Here is an 11,265-nt window from a genome sequence, read left to right as displayed (position 1 = left end):
CAAGCATCAATAATCTGTCCTTTAGATGGCAGTGCACTACCACTATTCTTCAGTATGTATAAAACGTGTGTCTGGAATATTAAAATATTAGTAAATGCTTAGTAAATAGTACATGTTTTCAATTGTTAGAAAATACATAAAACAATAGCATACACACATCTCTTTATTAAATACAGGCTCCTGATTTCCATGAAACAATAAATTAAATTATAAAATGTTATTGCACCACAGTAATTATCATAAGAAATCAATATGGCGTCTTAATTAAATTTAATAGCGCTCTTTTAGCATCATTAAGATACTTTCATAGTTTTATTAATATTTACAGTCTAATTTTTATATTTACTTTTTTGTTAAATTATTATTTTTTGGTCATTTTTAGTAGGTTATTTTATTATTATTATTATTTTTATTATTATTATTATTATTATTGTTGTTGTATGTATACAGGTTTTTATTTATTTTTATTTCAGTGGGAAATAAAAATTTGAAATGTTGCCTATACTAGCTGCTGAAGTAAAACAAGTTTATGGTTTTTATTTAAGTTTTTTTTTCTTTTTTAAGTAACAAATTCGGCTATGGTTTCACGTTTAGTCAACCACAATAACCCTGTCTAAAGGTGGCGGTTTTACTATGGTAAATATAGGCCTGGTATTTAGGTGGAAACTGGAATGAATTTCATAATGGAAATTCTTTCTTAGCAAAATTAAAATAAATAAAATGTTCAAATAATATATAAAAATCAATCAATAAAATATCAGCTCAAATGATGAATCAAAAGTTAAATTCAATTTATTGGTGGGCGTGGTCGTCGTGTAGCTTCCGCCTGTCAATCACTGAGAGAGCGCGCGTGAGTAATGTCTCCCCTCAGACAGTTTTACTTTAGATTTGTTATATCTAGTTTTAAGTGCTCAACTGACTGGTTTAACTCTGTTGTCCTGTGTTGATTAAATTAATTTAATTACTCTATCGTCATTTCAACAGAACCGATATTTCACGATATATTCGAATTGACAGGCCACGTCAAAGTAAGACCCATTAAAATTATTATTATTATTATTATTTTTTACATAATTCCGTTAAACTGAGGTGTGTAAATGTGTACGTTACTTCTTCTTGAAACTGCACTCCAATCGCGTGAAGATTGTTCCACAACAAGATTTAATGGATATCCTCTAAATTCTTAGCTTTTTGTTTATTTTTTAAGCTATTTTGATGTGATTTCAACATGAATTCCTGTGGTCAAACCCAACAAAGTGCCACTTTCATGACTGTGGGGTATAAGGCCATTGATTACATCTCTGAGGTGAGTTCTTCCCGCCACTGATCTATAATAGAGAACATTGTAGATTTTATAGATAAATGGTTCCTTCACTGGTTCCATTAATGTATTCTGAACAATATTTTTGATTTTACAACATTGATATGTTTTTGTTTCAATATAAAATGACATTAAAGGGTTAACGTTACTCTACAAAATGAAAATGTTGTCATTAATCACTCAACGTTAACCCCATGTTAATCTTAAAGTGACTTTTTAACATTATACATGCACTTTAATACAAATGCAAATAGTTGTACAATTATGCATGCATACAAAATAAAACAGAAAAAAAATGTGATTAGAAGTATACAAACTAGAATAAGGGTACAACCCGATATAGAAATATCAGAGAAATACTTTGTAAATCTCTGAAACTTTTAAATATTGAGATGTCATCTGTTTCAGGCCTCCGTCAGACACAGAATGATGATTGGCTTGTTAGAACTTCCAGTTCCATTCCAGCTGGTCAGTAACGTCTACCCACACAACGGACACCTGCAGGACAAAGCTTATAGAGCACCATGGAGTAAGTGTGCCATGTTTGTGCTTAACTGAATATGAAATAAGTTGCTTTCATTGTATTGACAAGCAGCTTTGGTTTTAAAATAAGGTCCTGTAGATATCTGTGTTGATAAATAAGCCCTGGAGACAATTTGTGATAATCAAAGATATCAAACCAACATTGATTTGTGTCATTTTTGACAGAGAACAAAACATCAGTTTGTACTCTACAAGTGACTGGGTCTGTAGTGGATGATTTGAAGGCCAGCACACATTTCAGTGACTGTTTGGAGAGGTTTGAACCATTTCTGTAATGTCCTTTGATACGATCAATCTCACCTTATTTTGTATTTGTGTCTGCAGATTAAATCTCAATAGTTCACAATAGTTCACAAGTAATCCACACCCCTCCAGTCCATCATAATCCATAAAATGCTTCCTTTAGTGAAAACATCTGTACAGTGTTGTGGTCTCACATTAAAATCCACCAACAAATCTGTTTAGAACTGTTTTCGCTTGTAAACAGTTCTTGGTCTGTGCCTATTCCTCTTCTAAATTAAGAGGAGATTAGTTTTGTTATGGATAGAGGACTCATATTTTAGCTCGGAAGCAATGGTTTAAGTTTTTATAAGCTGTTTAAATGTTCATTTAAATGTAGATTCTTCAAATTGGACTATGTTGTGTTTAGGTTTAATGTGTTGCAGACAGGAAGAGGTCAAGAGGAAGTGGTTCCCAGCTCTAACCCTGCCTCTCAGTGCAGTATTTCTACCACAGAAGCCCTCTGGCTCCTAGATGGAGTTGAGAGCAGTACCACCAGATCACCTTGGGAAGAGAGTTTTAGTCCATGTTCACCAGATACATGCTGTGATGGTCAGAACTGGAGTACTCAGTATTATTTAGTTCGTTTTTTGTTTCATTTCTGTATCAATTATACTGTATCCATAGATTTCTGACTGTGATATTGTATTAAAAAGGGGTGGATTTGTGTTAGAAATACCTTAAAATCACACAGCTTGCTTTTAAAGTTTTTTTTAAAAAGAGTTTAACTTTATATGTTCTTGGACAACAGAAGTATGAATTTTACTTTGATGCGCTCATAATAGAAAATCCAGATGTTATTCTGTCCTTGTCTCCTAAATCTTAGATCTTTCTCTGCCAGAGGAGGTGATATTCAGTGACCCTCTTCAGCAATTTAAAGGCCACCTTCCTCCATTTCAAAGGATGCTTCAGAGGCTGAGCATCATGATCGTCTCAGATCCAGTTCACAACTCATCTGTAAATCTCTTAGAAGAGGTTATTTTTAGGTACAACATTAAGGATTAGGCATAACAAATCCTCAGAATCATTCACTTAGAATTGAACAAATAGTTGTAACCTGGCACAGAGGAAGATAGAAACCATGCCAGATTGTCCTGAAATTATATTTTCAACTCACCTGTGTTTCCTCTTTCTAGACACTGTGCTTCATATGATGCAATGTTAGACAAGGTAACAGGTGCCACGTTTGCTTTAAATACTACAGAAGAGTTCAAAAAAGAAGCAGTACTGAACGAAGAGGTAATCTTCTAAACTAAATCATGTTAATGTAAATATCTCTCTTGGTCGTGCTATTTGCAGCTAATGAAAATGTTTGTATATTTTAAATACCAGCTATAATTTCTTAACAGTCTCTGATGTTGCCTGTTGAAGTTCATATGGACTGCTTTCCTAGACGAGAGCCCAATTATTCCTTTGAACAAATTCAGGATTTTCTAAATATCACCCGTGAACCAATAGAAGAATGTTCCCCTTTAAAAGATCTTCTCAAAGAAGGTAAAACTTGCCATAATTAGCAAAAAAGAAACAATGCCCCCAAAGAGTATTTGGAAAGGTAAAAATTTCTGAATGTCATTTGCATTAGATAACAAAATATCCAAGCAAAGGTATTTATTTTAAAGAAGAAAGAACAAGTATAAGCTAATCATTTGATTGAAAGAAAAAAATTATACATTTGTTAGGTTTAAAATAATGAAGCAATTGATGCACGAACACCAATAAATAGCTAGAAAAATGCAAATACCATTTGCTTTTATATTTTGTTATCTAATGCAGTCACAATCAGACAGTGTGACTTTTTGCTGCCGTTATAGTTTGCATAAAAGTCAATTTATAATTATATTTAAATTGTAATAGTCTCCACTGCTGATAAACACATGGAGGAGTTGGAGGTCCTGGAAGCGCCTGAAAGCTGCTTTGCTAACATCACCTTCAAGGAGCCACAATCTCCAGGTATGGGAAATTGCTTTCCATATTTAATCACAAACAAAGAGTGGTTCCTGCTGTAGATTGCTTTTCTAATCTCTACTGACTTCAAAACCTTTCATTCCAGTTGCTTTGAGGTCTTATGCTGAGCTGGAATTAGACCTGCTTCTTTCACCATCTAGTCATCCGCCGTGTCTACCAGACCTGTGTATGTCCAGCAGACATCTGTCAGCTGAGAGTCTGTCATCAGTTTATAAGCAGTGAGTTTGTTGTTTTTGTTATAACAGGGAGAGAAGGCTGTAAATATTTGGTGCATTAAATATGTTAAAGGGGTGGTTGATTGCAATTTCACTCTTAATGTTAGTGTGTAATGTTGCTGTTTGACCATAAACAAAATCTGCAAAGCTACGATGCTGAAAAATCCGTGCAAATGGAGATTTCGTCTTTTTAAATTATGTCAGTTTAATGGCTACAAAATTTTAGAAAAAAGTTACTTCCGGGATTTGTGACATCACAACCCCAGATAAACCCCACCCCCAGGAACATGCAGCAAAGGGGACGAGGCCATGTTGTGCTGCTTTAGAGAAAAGGAAGAGAAAATTAGGAGTGCACGTAAAAATCTATTCATATATGAATCGCAATTCTGTCTTCTTACGATTCTAATGGATTCACATGTATCAAAATCAATGTTCTAATGCAGCGGTTCTCAATCCTGTTCCTCGCGTCCCCCTGCTCTGCACACACTCTGTATCTCTCTCTCTATCTCTCTCTATCTCTCATTCAGCTAACAATAAAATGTTCCATTTATACACTTATTTCCACATAGCTATGAGAAGTGTTACACATGGATGCGTGTGTGGTTGGCGTACAGTATTAAAGCTTTAATCAGGATAAAACTGTATATTAGAAGCTAACAGAAGCAGTAGCATTTACAAATAACAGTGTATCTAAAAGTATGCAACAACAACAAACAAAAAAACATACCATTAAGAGCCGTGCTTGCACAGGTTCTGCGTGATTCTCTTCGCTAATATCCTCTGGGTCTCGATCTGGTTCAAATTAATAATTTTAATAATTGTTTATAATACAACACTGGAGCGCATGGCGTTGAGGTGAGGGGCTGGACATTTAGGTGCCAACTAGGCAGTTTAGCCAATCACAGCACACTGGACCAGCTCACCAATCTAAACCCATTGCATATTTCTCAAGGAGGGGCTTCATAAAAGCAGGAAATCATCAGAGCATTTATAGGAGAAGGGAGAGAGTGGTGTAGAATAGAGGTAAATTATGTGGAAAAATAATAATTAATCAGCATAAACGCATGTTTGATTGCACCCCATAAACATAATCAAGCATAGAAAAATAACTCAACCACTTCTTTAAGACATCTAGTACAGGCTTGTTGTACTTTTGTTTTCATTCTTTGAGTCATCATGAAATGGCATTTACAACAAGTTTTCTTCATTTACAGAACGTGTGCCATTGTAAAAATTGTAAATCTGTTCTTCACAACTTCGTTTTCTTCCATGTTAAATTCATAATGGTGTCTAACCTGATTAAGGTCTATAAAGAAAGTAAATTTTATTTTCATGTTGACTTGAGGTTCAATGATAGTAACGGTCATAATATTAAAATACTTGATAAAGTAAATAATACATAATGTACTTTTCCTAGGCATTTCATGTCAGACAGTGATTGTGAAAATATGGAAAAAGCTGTTTGGATGGCAGAGAAACATCCCCAATGTATGGCTCGCCTTTTACTTGCTGGTAATGTAGTAATGTGTAGAAAATGTGAGAAACTTAGTGTGCATCTATAGAAGTGTGTTTATTTACAGCCCTTAAACTCCTTTGTGTTTTTGTACAGAACCACAGGTAGCTAAGCCATTGGTCCACATTCAGTCACTGTCAGAGCTTCTCACACTCCTGAAGGTGGAGATAGAACAGGTTGCAGAACCCAAAGACAGTATGGGCAAGTTTCACCTCACTGGCAGTACAGTGATGCGTCCTGAAAACGTCTTCAGAAATCTCTCCATCTATACTGAGAAAATGTCGACAGAAGACTGTAAGAGCGCTGTGAGAAAGCCACATGTGGATGAAACATTCTCACCACTGTCCATTGTGTTTATAGATGGTAAGACAGAATACAATATTTGTCTCCTTAAAAAATACTATATAAAAGACAGAATGCAATAATAATCTTTTTTCAATATTTTATCCATGGTTTTAAGATTTTGTTAGAATGATATACTACTCTTAAGTTCTGTATTCTAATGTTGTACAGAGTTGCTGAGTAAGTGTGCTTCAAATGCAGGTGAGCTTTTTAAGTTTCTCTCATCATCTCATTCAGATACAACATAAATATATATTTTCCAATCATGATTGTTTTTTAAATAAGGCACCACTGCAGTTCACCTTTCCCAGAGTAAACCACTGCAGTCAGCTGTACCTACACAGGTGGATAGAGGTACAACTGTGAAGTTCTTTATAATGGAGTCTCAAGACAGTTCTAAAGACAGTTCTACAATTAACACAACCAGAGGATACTGTAAATCTGCAGAGATAAAAGAACACAAGTCTAGTTCAGCAGAAAGATGCTCGGGGAATTCTTCCATTAGTCTTTCAGAACAGCAACCCGTCATCTCTAAAGTGATTGAGATGCCTAAGTCTTCTCCACTGAAGCCCAGTGTTAAATATATTGAAGTGATATCCAATATACAAACACTTCCTAAGCAGTCAGAACAGAGAAGAGAAGATATGATCTCTAAATCATCTCCATTATCAAACTGTTTTAGAGGCAGAAAGAGAAATAATTCTATAGTCCTGTCTCATGAAGACCTGAACCCTTTGTCATCTTTTCTGACATTAAGAACAATGCAGAAAAAATGTCCAATGCAGAAACCTCAACGATGCGATCCAGAAGCTGCAGGTACAGTGAGATAATTAATAATCTTTATTGCAACTTTTCTTGCTTATTGTAAAATACAGGTGTTGGTCATATAATCACTGTTGGGAACGTTACTTTAAAAAAGTAATTAGTTATAGTTACTCACTACTTGTTCCAAAAAGTAACTGAGTTAGTAACTGAATTAATCTATAACAAAAGTAACTCGTTACCAGGGAAAGTAACTATTTGCGTTACTGTAAAAAAAAAAAAAAAAAAAAAAAAAAAGTTGCTATATGTCAGAGAGTTTTCACAAGTCAGTTGAAATGAGTAGAACAGACAGGTGTTCGTACATAACTTTCGATATTTATTGCACGTCAACAGACAGCAAGAGTTTTATCCTGCACTTAGTATTATCTTTGTAAGAAAAGCGTTTTTGGCCACTAGCTTTGTAGATGCGTGTCACACATTACATGTACACTAACATGCACGTTCTTGCCTTTGACCACAATGAATTTGAAGTAATGCTTATATCTCCACCTTGAAAATGCCAACTTTTCATCGGGTTACTCCTGACTCGCCATTTCTGCTACTGCTGCGAATCTCTGTGTAGCTGTTGCATGTGTGTGTGTGTGTGTGTGTGTGTTTGGCGCCGCTGGCGCTGCCGCGTGTACCGGCATGTGTGTAAAAACACTGGCTCTGATTGGCTATCATGAAACACATGACTCTGCCTTAGCCAATCACAACCGCTTATCTCGTTATTAACCCACCTCCTTACTCGCTGTGTGAGCCAGGGGTGCGTTCGGAATGCATAGTAACGCACCGCATTTAACGTTCAGTAACGTTAACGGCATTGTAACGACGGGAAAAGTAATTAGTTAGATTACTCCGTTACTGAAAAAATAACGTCGTTACCTAACGCCGTTCTTTTAAATGCCGTTATTCCAAACACTGCATATAATTAGAATATCATCAAAAAGTTGATTGATTTCACTAATTCCATTAAAAAAGTGAAACTTGTATATTATTTTCATTCATTACACACAAACTGATATATTTCAAATGTTTATTTCTTTTAATTTTGATGATTATAACTGACAACTAAGGGAAATCCCAAATTCAGTATCTCAGAAAATTTAAATATTGTGAAAAGGTTTAATCTTGAAGACACCTGATGCAACACTCTAATCAGCTAATTAAATCAAAACACCTGCAAAGGCCTTTAAATGGTCTCTCAGTCTAGTTCTGTAGGCTACACAATCATGGGGAAGACTGCTGACTTGACAGTTGTCCAAAAGATGACCATTGACAACTTGCACAAGGAGGGCAAGACACAAAAGCTCAATGCAAAAGAGGCTGGCTGTTCACAGAGCTCCGTGTCCAAGCACATTAATAGAGAGGCGAAGGAAAGGAAAAGATGTGGTAGAAAAAAGTGTACAAGCAATAGGAATAACCGCACCCTGGAGAGGATTGTGAAACAAAACCCATTCAAAAATGTGGGGGAGATTCACAAAGAGTGGACTGCAGCTGGAGTCAGTGCTTCAAGAACTACTACACACAGACGTCTGCAAGACACGGGTTTCGCATTCCTTGTGTCAAGCCACTCTTGAACAACAGACAGCGTCAGAAGCATCTAAAGACGAAAAGGACTGGACTGCTGCTGAGTGGTCCAAAGTTATGTTCTCTGATGAAAGTAAATTTTGCATTTCTTTTGGGAATCAGGGTCCCAGAGTCTGGAGAAAGAGAGGAGAGGCACACAATCCACGTTGCTTGAGGTCTACTGTAAAATTTTCACAGTCAGTGATGGTTTGGGGTGCCATGTCATCTGCTGGTGTTGGTCCACTGTGTTTTCTGAGGTCCAAGGTCAACACAGCCATATACCAGGAAGTTTTAGAGCACTTCATGCTTCCTGCTGCTGACCAACTTTATGGAGATGCAGATTTCATTTTCCAACAGGCCTTGGCATCTGCACACAGTGCCAAAGCTACCAGTACCTGGTTTAAGGACCATGGTATCTCTGTTCTTAATTGGCCAGCAAACTCACCTGACCTTAACCCCATAGAAAATCTATGGGGTATTGTAAAGAGGAAGATGTGATGTGCCAGACCCAAGAATGAAGAAGAGCTGAAGGCCACTATCAGAACAACCTGGGCTCTCATAACACCTGAGCAGTGCCACAGACTGATCGACTCCATGCCACGCTGCATTGCTGCAGTAATTTAGGTAAAAGGAGCCTCAACTAAGTATTGAGTGCTGTACATGGTCATACTTTTCTTGTTCATACTTTTCTTGTTCATACTTTTCTTGTTCATACTTTTCATGTTCATACTTTTCAGTTTGGCCAAGATTTCTAAAAAACTTTTCTTTGTATTGGTCTTAAGTAATATTCTAATTTTCTGAATTTTTCTTGAATTTTCTGAGATACTGAATTTGGGATTTTCCTTAGTTGTCAGTTATAATCATCAAAATTAAAAGAAAAAAACATTTGAAATATATCAGTCTGTGTGTAATGAATGAATATAATATATAAGTTTCACTTTTTCAATGGAAATAGTGAAATAAGTCAACTTTTTGATGATATTCTAATTATATGACCAGCACCTGTATATCCAAGTGAAATTACTTGTGAGCAAAATAAATTTAGGTAGGAAATTGATTTAATTATTTGGGATTTCATTGGATTTCATTTTGTAAGGAACAGAATGCAGAATGTTTAGAGGACTTTCCTGACATATTTTGTTATGTTAGTTATACACACTGACTGAAACATAAGTATCTTATTCCGTCTAATATTTGAGTTTCTTTCAGAGGTAAATGTGAGCCAGAATTCTACAGGAAAAGCCTTGCTAGAGAACAGAATAAAAACAGTGAATCACATCTCAGAAACACAAAGCAATGTTATTGCCACTGAGACGTGCTTTCCCCGTGAAGAGAAACAAGAGTCCATCAGCAATACTGTATATGTCCAAGCCACAGGTATCATCATTGCCTTCACATCTTGAATATTGCATGAAAATGATTGTAAGCACAAAATACTAAATGTTTTTTAAAACATTTAAAAATAAAGTTTTTTTGTACATTCATAATCATTTAATTGTTTGGTTTGAGAAATTAATCGCCATATTTCTGTATTTATTCCTGTAGAGTGTCAAAGAGATGCATATAGGGAGCTGCAGGCATTAGCTCTGCCCTCTCTGAGTAAAATGCAGGAGCTGGGCATCTCTGCTTTGAACAACAGAGACTTTGGTACTCTGTCTTCTGAGCTCACAAGATTCCTCGTAAAGCAGCAAGAGAGGATGCTTCGGACAGAACAGAGTCAGAGGAGACACCTTCTCACACATTAATATGAAATAGCCAAAGATCAGTACATGATGGTTTTTGCATTTTGTGGCAGATGGGGAGAGTGTGCTCAATGAAATGACACTTCTACATATTCTGGTCACACTGAAGGAACATGTTCTTCTCACATGTGACCTCAGCACAGCCACTGGTAAATATCTGAGAAAAAACACTCATGTCTCATGGAAAACGGTCTAATATCGCTGAGAGGAACCTTTTTTTTTATAATAAAAAAAAAATCTAATCAATTGAGTTCATGAAACTTTTGAATTTCTTGAAACAATTGGGCCCTGTGAAAATAGTTTTTTTTTTTTTTTTTATTCTGCTTTGTCTTATAATTTTTCTGGATTTATGATTCAGTACAAATTCATGATCAAAAACACTGGCAATCAAATGAAGGCATAAAACATAAATTTTATCTTTTAAAATGTCATAAAATTAACTGGTAAACTAAGTACTGCACAACAGATATTTACTGTTCGATTTAAAACGCTGAAGAAACTTTGTGTAAAATTCCTTCAATTTTTTAATAGTGTTATTACTATTATTATTGGGGAAATACTTTCTACCCTACTTTTGATTTATTCATCTAAAATATGCCAAATTCTTTGACATTGCTGTCTGACGTAAACAGATCTCATTTGTGTTTTAATCATAGCTCACACACCTGTAAAATCTGCCTTTTTTTAGATTACCTGGCTAATGTGAAGGAACCCTGTGCTCTGAGCTGTCTGGATGAGCTGTTGAGAAAGTTTGAGGTGCTGCAGTATCTGAGTCAGAAGAGACAAAAACCCAATCCTAAACTTTTGGAGCTCCAGGAGCAAATCAACACATGGATGAATTCCAATTCTAACCACAACTTTAAAGTGAGGTTTACAGAGATTAATCTAAATAACAACACAGCATTATGTAAAGTTGAACTTTATTTGCATATATGTTCATCATCTGGCTGACTATGTCTTGTATTCATTTTTCTA

General features: G+C 35.6%; 1 protein-coding gene across 5 annotated transcripts in view; it reads left to right on the top strand.

The window, feature by feature from the left end:
- The first annotated feature begins 491 nt into the window (after positions 1 to 491).
- shoc1 (shortage in chiasmata 1) overlaps positions 492 to 11,265 on the top strand; it is a 17,889-nt gene continuing 7,115 nt past the window's right edge. For 2 of the 5 annotated variants that reach the window (XM_026240459.1, XM_026240455.1), the window contains exons 1-16: positions 492 to 1,850; positions 2,030 to 2,120; positions 2,514 to 2,695; positions 2,970 to 3,129; positions 3,280 to 3,382; positions 3,493 to 3,637; positions 3,998 to 4,093; positions 4,194 to 4,326; positions 5,741 to 5,835; positions 5,933 to 6,199; positions 6,350 to 6,379; positions 6,464 to 6,994; positions 9,758 to 9,925; positions 10,094 to 10,264; positions 10,344 to 10,439; positions 10,979 to 11,154. In XM_026240459.1, coding sequence (XP_026096244.1) covers positions 1,748 to 1,850; positions 2,030 to 2,120; positions 2,514 to 2,695; positions 2,970 to 3,129; positions 3,280 to 3,382; positions 3,493 to 3,637; positions 3,998 to 4,093; positions 4,194 to 4,326; positions 5,741 to 5,835; positions 5,933 to 6,199; positions 6,350 to 6,379; positions 6,464 to 6,994; positions 9,758 to 9,925; positions 10,094 to 10,264; positions 10,344 to 10,439; positions 10,979 to 11,154 — 2,547 coding nt within the window. In that variant the 5' untranslated portion in view covers positions 492 to 1,747. The remainder of the gene's footprint in view (positions 1,851 to 2,029; positions 2,121 to 2,513; positions 2,696 to 2,969; positions 3,130 to 3,279; positions 3,383 to 3,492; positions 3,638 to 3,997; positions 4,094 to 4,193; positions 4,327 to 5,740; positions 5,836 to 5,932; positions 6,200 to 6,349; positions 6,380 to 6,463; positions 6,995 to 9,757; positions 9,926 to 10,093; positions 10,265 to 10,343; positions 10,440 to 10,978; positions 11,155 to 11,265) is intronic. The other 3 variants (XM_026240458.1, XM_026240457.1, XM_026240460.1) reach the window with 3 other exon arrangements.

Source organism: Carassius auratus, linkage group LG30F (genome assembly GCF_003368295.1).
Source record: "Carassius auratus strain Wakin linkage group LG30F, ASM336829v1, whole genome shotgun sequence".
In the NCBI taxonomy this organism is placed as follows: Eukaryota; Metazoa; Chordata; class Actinopteri; order Cypriniformes; family Cyprinidae; genus Carassius; species Carassius auratus.
Note: the sequence above shows the minus strand (reverse complement) of the source record. Positions and strands in the feature narration are given on the sequence as shown.